We start from the raw sequence: 15,025 nt of genomic DNA, 5'->3' as shown, positions 1-15,025 counted from the left end.
CCCCAGTTACCACTGCTCGCACGCACAGCAAACCGGTGAGAGAGGATGTGGGTGTGGATGTGGGTGTGTGCGTGTGTGTGTACCATGTTCGAGAGCGATTTATTTTATGAGCTTGAATGAGGAACGAAAAAAAAGGTGGCAAGATAGCAGTGAAAAGGCAATATGAGCTTAGTGCTGTTTGGGTAATGAGATGTGTAAAACAGAAATGGAGCTTGTCACTGGACCGTTGAAGCATGACTTCAACTTTCAAGACTTCATTTCCCTGAACAGGAGTAATGGGATGCCTCAGGACCTTGTGTTGGATTAACACAGCATTTCCTTTGAATAAAACCCCTGTCCCTGGACCTGTGAGGAACCATTTAGCCCAGATAATCATATTTAAGCAATCAGCCTCTTACCCTGGCAGACCTCTCCATGGTGTAGGCCAGTCCTGAGTGCACAATGTCCTTCTCTGAAGCTCCCTGGAATCAAACAGAGAAAAATACATTGAAAATAGGGCTCAGAGCTCACATTTAGCCCACTAAACTAAACCCATACTCATCTCTGGAGAAATGCAGCTTAACTGTGATATACAGAGTTCCAAACTGCATCTGGAAGCAACGTCAGCACAAAAGCTGTTTGTCGGGAGATTCATGAAATGGTTTTCCATGGCCGAGCAGCCGCACACAAGCCGAAGGGCACCATGCGCAATGCCAAGCATCGGCTGGAGTGATGTAGAGCTCACCGCCATGATTCTGGAATGATATGTTTGACCAGCAGGTGTCCATATACTCTTGGTCATGTAGTGCTACATTTTGGCCATGTAGAGTGTTGCAACCAAGGACAGACGATTTATACGCTCTACGCACTTCAGCAGCCCTGTTCTGTGAGCTTGTGTGGGTTACCTCTTTGCGGTTGAGCCGGTTGCTCCTGGACGTTTCCACATCACAGTAACAGCACATACAGTTGACCTGGGCAGCTCTAGCAGGGCAGAATTTTGACCAACTGAATTGTTGGAAAGGTGCCACGTTGAAAGTTACAGAGCTCTCCAGTAAGGCCATTCTACAGCCAATGCTTGTCTATGGAGATTGCATGGTTGTGTGCTCAACTTTATACACCTACCATCAACGAGTGTGACCGAAATAGCCAAATCCACTCATTTGAACGGATGTCCACATACTTTTGTATATCATATCTTAATAAAATATTGTTTGATTGAAGGGAGAGTAATCCAGGATCATAGAAAGGCCAGTGTGGGGAGGGTTGTACTCACAGCGATCCTGGCCTGGAACTCAGAGGTAGGGACCACAGGGATGGCTCCTCCGTGCTTCCCAAACTTCCTCTCCAGACTCTCCTGGACGGACACTGAGGGAGACCACAGACAGTTCATATGTATATGACTAGATGATGTATATTATGTTGTAGTGAATATGGATATGAATCTGACTAAATCCTCATTGAACCATCATGAAGGATACAGCTCATACATATTCACTTTTAGGTCATTTTATAGTTAGTTCACCTGCATTAATAATCTGGTATAAATGTTCTCTTTCTACAAAAACTTTATGGGTTTGGCAATTCACAGCCGTACCTATTCTGAGCTCTTTTCCATGTCTCCAACACTGCCCAGTCTTGCCACTCTCATGAGACTAGGGAATGGCTTCAGCTTCTGAAATATTCAGAAACCATCCCACTCAGCGACAAGCTTAACCCCAGCTCAATCCTCCACTGCAATGTACTGAAAACCGAATCTACATACATGTTCTGAGGGGCTTTTGTGTGAAAATGCATGTGCACAATATCAGACTGCCTCATTGATGCTGCTGATAGACCGGGAAGAGAGAAAGAGGGTGAGTGTTAGACAAGGCCTGCAGACAGTCAGCATCCACCTCTTCCTGGAAACCCTACATAAAGTGACTGACAATAATGTTCTCGCTCACCAGGCACGGAGGAGGGGCTGTACTCTGTGTGCTGTACTCTGTGTGCTGTGTGTGTGTGTGTGTGTGTGTGTGTGTGTGTGTGTGTGTGTGTGTGTGTGTGTGTGTGTGTGTGTGTGTGTGTGTGTGTGTGTGTGTGTGTGTGTGTGTGTGTGTGTGTGTGTGTGTGTGTGTGTGTGTGTGTGTGTGTGTGTGTGTGTGTGTGTGTGTGTGTGTGTGTGTGTGTGTGTGTGTGTGTGTGTGTGTGTGTGTGTGTGTGTGTGCCTACTCTGCAGTCCAATACATTTTTTATGTGCAACATGAATCACAGCTGTAAAAAAAAACAACAACACTGTGTTTAATCAGCCTTGGGTTTGACATTTCTAATAGTTCTCATTCCCATTCTAACAAATCTCCCCGTTGACACGGGGAAGTAATTAAAGATTTACACTTTAGTATAATACAATATCAACAACATCCATCTTTGTGACATAACAGAGAGCAGGCTGAACTTAGTAGGAGCGAGTGCTTTGCTACAGGTAGAGAAATGTCAGACTTACTGAGCAGGTGGTAGTTGGAGTCCCTCTCGTACTTGAAGGTCAGTCTACCGTAGCTGACATGGTTCAGGTTCTTCAGCCACTCAAAGTAGGAGACAGTCACTCCACCAGCATTCAGGTACATGTCCTAAATAAATAAGAGATGTTGAATGTTTACAGACACCAACATTACAGCTTAATGTAACATACAGTCGTGGCCAAAAGTTTTGAGAATGACACAAATATACATTTCCACAAAGTCTGCTGCTTCAGTGTCTTTAGATATTTTTGTCAGATGTTACTATGGGATACTGAAGTATAATTACAAGCTTTTCATAAATGTCAAAGGATTTTATTGACAATTACATGAAGTTGATGCAAAGAGTTAATATTTGCAGTGTTGACCCTTCTTTTTCAAGAACTCTGTAATCCGCCCTGGCATGCTGTCAATTAACTTCTGGGCCACACCCTGACTGATGGCAGCCCATTCTTGCATAATCAATGCTTGTAGTTGGTCAGAGTTTGTGAGTTTTTGTTTGTCCACCCGCCTCTTGAGGATTGACCACACGTTCTCAATGGGATTAAGGTCTGGGGAGTTTCCTGGCCATGGACCCAAAATATCGATGTTTTGTTCCCCGAGCCACTTAGTTATCACTTTTGCCTTATGGCAAGGTGCTACATCATGCCGGAAAAGGTATTGTTCGTCACCAAACTGTTCCTGGATGGTTGGGAGAAGTTGCTCTCGGAGGATGTGTTGGTAACATTCTTTATTCATGGTTGTGTTCTTAGGCAAAATTGTGAGTGAGCCCACTCCCTTGGCTGAGAAGCAACCCCACACATGAATGGTCTCAGGATGCTTTACTGTTGGCATGACACAGGACTGATGGTAGCGCTCAACTTGTCTTCTCCGGACAAGCTTTTTTCCGGATGCCCCAAACAATCGGAAAGGGGATTCATCAGAGCAAATGACTACCCCATTCCTAAGTCCAATCCCTGTACCTTTTGCAGAATATCAGTCTGTCCCTGATGTTTTTCCTGGAGAGATGTGGCTTCTTTGTTGCCCTTCTTGACACCAGCCCATCCTCCAAAAGTCTTCACCTCACTGTGCGTGTAGATGCACTCACACCTGCCTGCTGCCATTCCTGAGCAAGCTCTGTACTGGTGGTGCCCCGATCCCGCAGCTGAATCAAATTTAGGAGACGGTCATGGCGCTTGCTCGACTTTCTTGGGTTCCCTGAAGCCATCTTCACAACAATTGAACCGCTCTTCTTGAAGTTCTTGATGATCCGATAAATGGTTGGTTTAGGTGCAATCTTACTGGCAGCAATATCCTTGCCTGTGAAGCCCTTTTTGTGCAAAGCAATGATGGGATTCCATTCATTTGTATGGCATAGAGGGACTTTGCAATTAATTGCAATTCATCTGATCACTCTTCATAACATTTTGGAGAATTTGCAAATTGCCATCATCTAAACTGAGGCAGCAGACTGTGAAAATTAATATTTGTGTCATTCTCAAAACTTTTGGCCACGACTGTACAGGCAATCAAGAGCTGTGAAGTCAAAGAGTAAGTAACACAGAGACAGATGAAGCATCTATCTGCACTAAATTGCTTTCTAAACTAAATGTATGATAATTGTTATTGTATGCATTGTCTTAAAATATCCCTGGCCTATGATTAATCTCCAATCAAAGAAGTAGAGTCAGACTCTGGAACCCAGAGGTATGCAATCCAACTCAATGTTCCTGAAATCCCAGTCTTCATGTAGATTTAACAAGTCAGAATCTGGCCTACTTCCAGGCTATTTTTCTGTTGGTCTGTGAAACCGACTCTAAAAATATCTATGTCTCCAGGACCAACAGAATCTAATGGAACCTGCTACAGGTGTAGGGCGGGCCAGCCCCTGAAGGGACTCTTATCAACTCTAAGTAAGAGGGTTTGTCTTCTCAAGAATTCAGCATTCTCCGCGTTGCTCTTGCCATTCCCAATTTTCTCACATCTCTGTGAAGCAGTAGGTTCTGTTGTGAAAACATTCTGTAGGTCTGCTATCTGATTGGAAGTTGACTAATAGGATTACTGTTGAGTTTACTCAGAATCAGTCCATTTCAATGAATGAACTATGACCTAATCTATGGATTTCACATGACAGGGAATACAGATATGCTGGTCACAGATACAGTGGCTTGTGAAAGTATTCACCCCCTTGGCATTTTTCCTATTTGGTTGCCTTACAACCTGGAATTAAACTAGATTTTGGGTGGGTTTGTATCATTTGATTTACAAAACATGCCTACCACTTTGAAGATGCAAAACATTTTTTAATTGTGAAACAAACAAGAAACAACACTAAAAAACAGAAAACTTGAGCGTGCATAACTATTCACCCCCCCTCCTCCCCCAAAGTCAATACTTTGTAGAGTCACCTTTTGCAGCAATTACAGCTGCAAGTCTCTTGGGGTATGTCTCTATAAGCTTGGCACATCTAGCCACTGGGATTTTTGTCCATTCTTGAAGGCAAAACTGCTCCAGCACCTTCAAGTTGGATGGGTTCTGCTGGTGTACAGTAATCTTTAAGTCATACCACAGATTCTCAATTGGATTGAGGTCTGGGATTTGATTAGGCCATTCCAAGAAGACATTTAAATGTTTCCCCTTAAACCACCCAAGTGTTGCTTTAGCAGTATGCTTATGGTCATTGTCCTGCTGGAAGGTGAACCCCTGTCCCAGTCTCAAATCTCTGGAAGACTGAAACAGGTTTCAAGAATTTCTCTGTTTTTAGCACCATCCATCATTACTTCAATTCTGACCAGTTTTCCAGTCCCCGCCGATGAAAAACATCCACACAGCATAATTATGCCACCACCACGCTTCACTGTGGGGATGATATTCTCGGGGTGATGAGAGCTGTTGGGTTTGCACCATACATAACGTTTTCCTTGATGGCCAAAAAGCTCAATTTTCGTCTCATCTGACCAGAGTACCTTCTTCCATATGTTTGGGGAGTCTCCCAAATGCCTTTTGGCAAACACGTGTTTTCTTATTTTTTTCTAAAAGAAATAGCTTTTTTTCTGGCCACTCTTCCGTAAAGTCTAGCTCTATGGAGAGTACGGCTTAAAGTGGTCCTATGGACAGCTATTCTCTGTTGTGGAGCTTTGCAGCTCCTTCAGCGTTATCTTTGGTCTCATTGTTGCCTCTCTGATTAATGGACTCCTTGCCTGTTCCGTGAGTTTTGGTGGGCAGCCCTATCTTGGAAGGTTTGTTGTGGTGCCATATTCTTTCCATTTCTTAATAATGGATTTAATGGTGGTCCGTGGGATGTTAAAAGTTTCTGATATTTATTATAACCCAACCCTGATCTGTACTTCTCCACAACGTTGTCCCTGACCTGTTTGGAGAGCTCATTGGTCTTCATGGTGCTGCTTGCTTGGTGGTGCCCCTTGCTTAATGGTGTTGCAGACTCTGGGGCCTTTCAGAACAGGTATATATATATATATACATTTACATTTAAGTCATTTAGCAGACGCTCTTATCCAGAGCGACTTACAAATTGGTGCATTCACCTTATGACATCCAGTGGAACAGCCACTTTACAATAGTGCATCTAAATATTTTAAGGGGAGGGAGGGAGGGTGAGAAGGATTACTTTATCCTATCCTAAGTATTCCTTAAAGAGATGGGGTTTCAGGTGTCTCCGGAAGGTGGTGATTGACTCCGCTGTCCTGGCGTCGTGAGGGAGTTTGTTCCACCATTGGGGAGCCAGAGCAGTGAACAGTTTTGACTGGGCTGAGCGGGAACTGTACTTCCTCAGTGGTAGGGAGGCGAGCAGGCCAGAGGTGGATGAACGCAGTGCCCTTATTTGGGTGTAGGGCCTGATCAGAGCCTGGAGGTACTGAGGTGCCGTTCCCCTCACAGCTCCGTAGGCAAGCACCATGGTCTTGTAGCGGATGCGAGCTTCAACTGGAAGCCAGTGGAGAGAGCGGAGGAGTGGGGTGACGTGAGAGAACTTGGGAAGGTTGAACACTAGACGGGCTGCGGCGTTCTGGATGAGTTGTAGGGGTTTAATGGCACAGGCAGGGAGCCCAGCCAACAGCGAGTTGCAGTAATCCAGACGGGAGATGACAAGTGCCTGGATTAGGACCTGCGCCGCTTCCTGTGTGAGGCAGGGTCGTACTCTGCGGATGTTGTAGAGCATGAACCTACAGGAACGGGCCACCGCCTTGATGTTAGTTGAGAACGACAGGGTGTTGTCCAGGATCACGCCAAGGTTCTTAGCGCTCTGGGAGGAGGACACAATGGAGTTGTCAACCGTGATGGCGAGATCATGGAACGGGCAGTCCTTCCCCGGGAGGAAGAGCAGCTCCGTCTTGCCGAAGTTCAGCTTGAGGTGGTGATCCGTCATCCACACTGATATGTCTGCCAGACATGCAGAGATGCGATTCGCCACCTGGTCATCAGAAGGGGGAAAGGAGAAGATTAATTGTGTGTCGTCTGCATAGCAATGATAGGAGAGACCATGTGAGGTTACACCAGTGGTGAGAGCGCGTGGTGAGGAGACAGATTCTCGCCACGCCACCTGGTAGGAGCGACCTGTCAGGTAGGACGCAATCCAAGCGTGGGCCGCGCCGGAGATGCCCAACTCGGAGAGGGTGGAGAGGAGGATCTGATGGTTCACAGTATCGAAGGCAGCCGATAGGTCTAGAAGGATGAGAGCAGAGGAGAGAGAGTTAGCTTTAGCGGTGCGGAGCGCCTCCGTGATACAGAGAAGAGCAGTCTCAGTTGAATGACTAGTCTTGAAACCTGACTGATTTGGATCAAGAAGGTCATTCTGAGAGAGATAGCGGGAGAGCTGACCAAGGACGGCACGTTCAAGAGTTTTGGAGAGAAAAGAAAGAAGGGATACTGGTCTGTAGTTGTTAACATCGGAGGGATCGAGTGTAGGTTTTTTCAGAAGGGGTGCAACTCTCGCTCTCTTGAAGACGGAAGGGACGTAGCCAGCGGTCAGGGATAAGTTGATGAGCGAGGTGAGGTAAGGGAGAAGGTCTCCGGAAATGGTCTGGAGAAGAGAGGAGGGGATAGGGTCGAGCGGGCAGGTTGTTGGGCGGCCGGCCGTCACAAGACGCGAGATTTCATCTGGAGAGAGAGGGGAGAAAGAGGTCAGAGCACAGGGTAGGGCAGTGTGAGCAGAACCAGCGGTGTCGTTTGACTTAGCAAACGAGGATCGGATGTCGTCGACCTTCTTTTCAAAATGGTTGACGAAGTCATCTGCAGAGAGGGAGGGGGGGGGGGGGAGGAGGATTCAGGAGGGAGGAGAAGGTGGCAAAGAGCTTCCTAGGGTTAGAGGCAGATGCTTGAAATTTAGAGTGGTAGAAAGTGGCTTTAGCAGCAGAGACAGAGGAGGAAAATGTAGAGAGGAGGGAGTGAAAGGATGCCAGGTCCGCAGGGAGGCGAGTTTTCCTCCATTTCCGCTCGGCTGCCCGGAGCCCTGTTCTGTGAGCTCGCAATGAGTCGTCAAGCCACGGAGCGGGAGGGGAGGACCGAGCCGGCCTGGAAGATAGGGGACATAGAGAGTCAAAGGATGCAGAAAGGGAGGAGAGGAAGGTTGAGGAGGCAGAATCAGGAGATAGGTTGGAGAAGGTTAGAGCAGAGGGAAGAGATGATAGTATGGAAGAGGAGAGAGTAGCGGGGGAGAGAGAGCGAAGGTTGGGACGGCGCGATACCATCCGAGTAGGGGCAGTGTGGGAAGTGTTGGATGAGAGCGAGAGGGAAAAGGATACAAGGTAGTGGTCGGAGACTTGGAGGGGAGTTGCAATGAGGTTAGTGGAAGAACAGCATCTAGTAAAGATGAGGTCGAGCGTATTGCCTGCCTTGTGAGTAGGGGGGGAAGGTGAGAGGGTGAGGTCAAAAGAGGAGAGGAGTGGAAAGAAGGAGGCAGAGAGGAATGAGTCAAAGGTAGACGTGGGGAGGTTAAAGTCGCCCAGAACTGTGAGAGGTGAGCCGTCCTCAGGAAAGGAGCTTATCAATGCATCAAGCTCATTGATGAACTCTCCGAGGGGACCTGGAGGGCGATAAATGATAAGGATGTTAAGCTTGAAAGGGCTGGTAACTGTGACAGCATGAAATTCAAAGGAGGCGATAGACAGATGGGTAAGGGGAGAAAGAGAGAATGACCACTTGGGAGAGATAAGGATCCCGATGCCACCACCCCGCTGACCAGAAGCTCTCGGGGTGTGCGAGAACACGTGGGCGGACGAAGAGAGAGCAGTAGGAGTAGCAGTGTTATCTGTGGTGATCCATGTTTCTGTCAGTGCCAAGAAGTCGAGGGACTGGAGGGAGGCATAGGCTGAGATGAATTCTGCCTTGTTGGCCGCAGATCGGCAGTTCCAGAGGCTACCGGAGACCTGGAACTCCACATGGGTCGTGCGCTCTGGGACCACCAGATTAGGGTGGCAGCGGCCACGCGGTGTGGAGCGTTTGTATGGTCTGTGCAGAGAGGAGAGAACAGGGATAGACAGACACATAGTTGACAGGCTACAGAAGAGGCTACGCTAATGCAAGGAGATTGGAATGACAAGTGGACTACACGTCTCGAATGTTCAGAAAGTTAAGCTTACGTAGCAAGAATCTTATTGACTAAAATGATTAAAACGATACAGTACTGCTGAAGTAGGCTAGCTGGCAGTGGCTGTGTTGTTGACTTTGTAGGCTAGCTGGCAGTGGCTGCGTTGTTGACACTACACTAATCAAGTCGTTCCGTTGAGTGTAATAGTTTCTACAGTGCTGCTATTCGGGGCTAGCTGGCTAGCTAGCAGTGTTGATTACGTTACGTTGCGTTAAAAGAACGACAATAGCTGGCTAGCTAACCTAGAAAATCGCTCTAGACTACACAATTATCTTTGATACACAGACGGCTATGTAGCTAGCTATGTAGCTAGCTACGATCAAACAAATCAAACCGTTGTGCTGTAAAGAAATGAAATGAAAAATGTGATACTACCTGTGGAGCGAAGCGGAATGCGACCGGGTTGTTGAGTGCGGAAGTTCTATTCAGTAGACGTTGGCTAGCTGTTGGCTAGCTAGCAGTGTCTCCTACGTTAAGGACGACAAATAGCTGGCTAGCTAACCTCGGTAAATTAAGATAATCACTCTAAGACTACACGCTCTAAACTACACAATTATCTTGGATACGAAGACAGCAAAGACAACTATGTTGCTAGCTAACACTACACTAATCAAGTCGTTCAGTTGAGTGTAATAGTTTCTACAGTGCTGCTATTCGGTAGACGGTGGACGTTTGCTAGCTGGCTAGCTGCTGGGCAGATAGCAGTGTAGACTACGTTAGGACGACGAAATACGAAGTTGCAATAGAAGTGCTGACTGTTTCACTTTGTTGTCCTCTTTCTTTTCCTTTTTCTTCTGTCCTTCTTTTGTCCTTATTTTGTCTTCCTTTCTTCTGTTAACTAGATATTTTTTGTTGTTATTCTTTGTAAGCTAGCTAGCTTCTTCCAGGAGAGTCCCTAGCAACTGCTTAGCAACAAGTAAACAATTCTGCTAGCAATTCAGCTAGCTAAGATAACTGTACAATATATATATATATACACTGAGATCATGTGACACTTATATTGCACGCAGGTGGACTTTATTGAAATAATTATGTGACTTCTAAGGTGTTTGGTTGCACCAGATCTTATTTAGGGGTTTCATAGCAAAGGGTGTGAATATATACAGTGGGGCAAAAAAATATTTAGTCAGCCACCAATTGTGCAAGTTCTCCCACTTAAAAAGATGAGAGAGGCCTGTAATTTTCATCATAGGTACACTTTAACTATGACAGACAAAATGAGGAAACAAATATCCAGAAAATCACATTGTAGTATTTTTTATGAATTTATTTGCAAATTATGGTGGAAAATAAGTATTTGGTCACCTACAAACAAGCAAGATTTCTGGCTCTCTGTAACTTCTTCTTTAAGAGTCTCCTCTGTCCTCCACTCGTTACCTGTATTAATGGCACCTGTTTGAACTTGTTATCAGTATAAAAGACACCTGTCCACAACCTCAAACAGTCACACTCCAAACTTCACTATGGCCAAGACCAAAGAGCTGTCAAAGGACACCAGAAAAAAATCCTGCAGTGACAGACGTGTCCCCCTGCTTAAGCCAGTACATGTCCAGGCCCATCTGAAGTTTGCTGGCGAGCATTTGGATGATCCAGAAGAAGATTGGAAGAATGTCATATGGTCAGATTAAAACAAAATATAACTTTTTGGTAAAAACTCAACTCGTCGTGTTTGGAGGACAAAGAATGCTGAGTTGCATCCAAAGAACACCATACCTACTGTGAAGCATGGGGGTTTAAACATCATGCTTTGGGGCTGTTTTTCTGCAAAGGGACCAGGACGACTGATCCGTGTAAAGCAGGGGTGTCAAAGTCAAATGGACGGAGGGCCAAATAAAACATTTAGCTACAAGCCGAGGGCCGGACTGTTCGAATGTTCATTGAAAAATTTTTAAATCATCAGAATTGAGTGGAGGTGTTCAGCAGTAAGTCGACTTCTGTGTGATGTTTTGTTCAAGTTCATCAAAGAAAACAGTTGTTCACACAGGTATGTGCTGCCAAACATAGACAACGTTTGAGCAGCCTGGATGCGCAGCTGGGGCATTGTGTCGGGGAGGAAACGGGCGAACTCCGCAGCACCCACTGCCGCATATTTTGCCCTCAGTGCATCATTGCATTGGAGGTCAATCAACTCCATTTGGAGGTTTGGTGGTGAGCTTTCCACGTCAACAGCAAATGGGTTACCGAGCAGTTCCAACCTGCTTTTTGTGCTTCAAAGTCAGCAAATCGGCGTCGAAAGTCAGCGGCAAGCATACCTATTTTATCAGCCAACTGTGTGCTCGGGAACGCACTGGTAGAGAGCTTCTCTTTCATGGTCTGGCAGCTGGGAAAGTGGCTCAAATTTTCTTTCCGCATCTGCGTCTCCCACAGAGTCAGTTTGGTTTTAAATGCCTTCACTGTACTGTACATATCAGAGATGACACGATACCGACCCTGCAGCTGCAAGTTCATTGCATTCAGATGACTCGTAATGTCACACAGAAAAGCCATTTCACACAGAAACATTTCGTCTCGGAGTTGTGTTGTGTCTTTCCCTTTGCTGTCCAAGAACAGACAAATCTCCTCACGAAGCTCGAAACATCTTTGAAGCACCTTTCCCTGGCTTAGCCATCGCACCTCTGTGTGATAAGGCAAATCACCATGCTCCGTTTCTAACTCCGTCAGAAATGCCTTGAACTGGCGGTGATTCAAACCTTTGGCTCTGATAAAGTTAACTGTGCGCGTGATGATGCTCATTACATGCTCCATTTTCAAGGCTTTACCGCACAACGCTTCCTGGTGTATGATACAATGATAAGCTGTCAGCTCACCTGTCGCGTTTTCCTCTTGCATCTTTTCCCGTATCTTTGCCACCAGTCCGCTCCTGTGTCCACACATCGCAGGTGCTCCGTCGGTTGTCAAACCCACAAGTTTTTCCCAAGGCAGCTCCATCTCATTTACACATCTTGACACCTCTTCATACAAATCATGCCCCGTAGTTGTGCCATGCATAGGACGTAAAGCCAAAAACTCCTCTGTCACGCTTAGGCTGGAGTCCACTCCGCGGATGAAAATTGACAACTGGGCAATGTCAGAAATGTCGGTGCTCTCATCCACAGCCAAGGAATATGCAATGAAATATTTTCCCTTTTTCACAAGCTGCTCTTTTAGATTGATGGACAACTGGTCTACTCTCTCGGCAATGGTGTTTCTGCTCAGACTCACATTTAAAAAGAGTTGCCTTTTTTCTGGGCAAACTTCGTCACAAACTAATCATGCAGTTTTTGATGAAATCCCCCTCCGTAAATGGCCGGGCTGATTTAGCGATCTCTTCTGCCAAAATAAAACTGGCCTTGACAGTAGCCTGGCCTTGTGATTTGGCTTTTTTGAACAGAGCCTGTCGAGATTTGAGGCCTCGTTTTAATTCCTCTGCCTTTTGTAGCCTTTGTTCCGTGTCCATATTCTTGTTGTTGTCCGCGTGTTTCGTTTCATAATGTCGTCTCAGATTATACTCTTTCAGTACCGCCACACTTTCTCCACACAGAAGACACACAGGTTTTCCAGCTACCTCCGTGAACAAATACTCCGACTCCCACCTTGTTTGAAACCCCCGGTTCTCAGTGTCCACCTTCCGTTTTGCCATTTTTGATGGGTATCTGAAAGTTAATTTTACTGTGATGCTGACAACTGCTGTGCCAATAAATATTGAAATGAAGCAGCCTACTGCTCGGTGCGTCACCGTTGCATTGTGGGAAATGTAGTATTGGTGCGTGTAAAAGATCTGCGGGCTGCCGGCTTGCTGCGGTCTGCGGGCCGGTTCTAATAATAAATCAAGATCATCCCAGGGGCCGTAAAAAACCTTGACTCTGACATATGTGGTGTAAAGGAAAGAATGAATGGGGCCATGTATCGTGAGATTTTGAGTGAAAACCTCCTTCCATCAGCAAGGGCATTGCATATGAAACGTGGCTGGGTCTTTCAGCGTGACAATGATCCCAAACACACCGCCCGGGCAACGGAGGAGTGGCTTTGTAAGAAGCATTTCAAGGTCCTGGAGTGGCCTAGCCAGTCTCCAGATCTCAACCCCATAGAAAATCTTTGGAGGGAGTTGAAAGTCTGTGTTACCCAGCAACAGCCCCAAAACATCACTGCTCTAGAGGAGATCAGCATGGAGGAATGGGCCAAAATACCAGCAACAGTGTGTGAAAATCTTGTGAAGACTTACAGAAAATGTTTGACCTCTGTCATTGCCAACAAAGGGTATATAACAAACTATTGAGATATACTTTTGTTATTGACCAAATACTTATTTTCCACCATAATTTGCAAATAAATTCATTAAAAATCCTACAATGTGATTTTCTGGATTTTTTCCCCCTCATTTTGTCTGTCATAGTTGAAGTGTACCTATGATGAAAATTACAGGCCTCTCTCATCTTTTTAAGTGGGAGAACTTGCACAATTGGTGGCTGACTAAATACGTTTTTGACCCACTGTATATACACTGCTCCAAAAAATAAAGGGAACACTTAAACAACACAATGTAACTCCAAGTCAATCACACTTCTGTGAAATCAAACTGTCCACTTAGGAAGCAACACTGATTGACAAGAAATTTCACATGCTGTTGTGCAAATGGAATAGACAACAGGTGGAAATTATAGGCAATTAGCAAGACACCCCCAATAAAGGAGTGGTTCAGCAGGTGGTGACCACAGACCACTTCTCAGTTCCTATGCTTCCTGGCTGATGTTTTGGTCATTTTTGAATGCTGGCGGTGCTTTCACTCTAGTGGTAGCATGAGACAGAGTCTGCAACCCACACAAGTGGCCCAGGTAGTGCAGCTCATCCAGGATGGAACATCAATGCGAGCTGTGGCAAGAAGGTTTGCTGTGTCTGTCAGCGTAGTGCTACCAGGAGCTACCAGGAGACAGGCCAGTACATCAGGAGACGTGGAGGAGGCCATAGGAGGGCAACAACCCAGCAGCAGGACCGCTACCTCCACCTTTGTGCAAGGAGGAGCAGGAGGAGCACTGCCAGAGCCCTGCAAAATGATCTCCAGCAGGCCACAAATGTGCATGTGTCTGCTCAAACGGTCAGAAACAGACTCCGTGAGGGTGGTATGAGGGCCCGACGTCCACAGATGGGGGTTGTGCTTACAGCCCAACACCGTGCAGGATGTTTAGCATTTGCCAGAGAACACCAAGATTGGCAAATTCGCCACTGGCGCCCTGTGCTCTTCACAGATGAAAGCAGGTTCACACTGAGCACATGTGACAGACGTGACAGAGTCTGGAGACTCACCAGAGGTAGCCTGACTGCCATTAGGTACCGAGATGAGATCCTCAGACCCCTTGTGAGACCATATGCTGGTGCGGTTGGCCCTGGGTTCCTCCTAATGACAGACAATGCTAGACCTCATGTGGCTGGAGTGTGTCAGCAGTTCCTGCAAGAGGAAGGCATTGATGCTATGGACTGGCCCGCCCGTTCCCCAGACCTGAATCCAATTGAGCACATCTGGGACATCATGTCCTGCTCCATCCACCACAGACTGTCCAGGAGTTGGCGGATGCTTTAGTCCAGGTCTGGGAGGAGATCCCTCAGGAGACCATCCGCCACCCCATCAGGAGCATGCCCAGGCGTTGTAGGGAGGTCATACAGGCACGTGGAGGCCACACACTCTACTGAGCCTCATTTTGACTTGTTTTAAGGACATTACAAAGTTGGATCAGCCCGTAGTGTGGTTTTCCACTTTAATATTGAGTGTGACTCCAAATCCAGACCTCCATGGGTTGATAAATTTGATATCCATTGATCATTATTGTGTGATTTTGTCAGCACATTCAACTATGTAAAGAAAAAAGTATTTAAGAATATTTCATTCATTTAGATTTAGGATGTGTTATTTTAGTGTTCCCTTTATATTTTTGAGCAGTGTATATATATATATATATATATATATATATATATATACTGAGATCATGTGACACTTATA

The 15,025-nt window shown here is 46.1% G+C and overlaps 1 protein-coding gene across 1 annotated transcript; it reads right to left on the bottom strand.

The window, feature by feature from the left end:
• Positions 1 to 168: 168 nt before the first annotated feature.
• LOC124038715 (glutamate dehydrogenase, mitochondrial-like) lies at positions 169 to 2,597 on the bottom strand. Its single transcript, XM_046354798.1, has 4 exons — positions 2,459 to 2,597; positions 1,253 to 1,344; positions 399 to 461; positions 169 to 174 (listed from the first exon to the last, which is right to left on the bottom strand). The coding sequence occupies exons 1-4, from the start codon at positions 2,577 to 2,579 to the stop codon at positions 169 to 171; spliced, it is 282 nt and encodes a 93-aa protein (XP_046210754.1). The 5' UTR covers positions 2,580 to 2,597.
• Positions 2,598 to 15,025: the final 12,428 nt, after the last annotated feature.

This window comes from Oncorhynchus gorbuscha, linkage group LG06, assembly GCF_021184085.1.
Source record: "Oncorhynchus gorbuscha isolate QuinsamMale2020 ecotype Even-year linkage group LG06, OgorEven_v1.0, whole genome shotgun sequence".
NCBI lineage: Eukaryota > Metazoa > Chordata > Actinopteri > Salmoniformes > Salmonidae > Oncorhynchus > Oncorhynchus gorbuscha.
The sequence above is the reverse complement of the archived record's forward strand: the minus strand, read 5'-3'. Positions and strand labels throughout refer to the sequence as shown.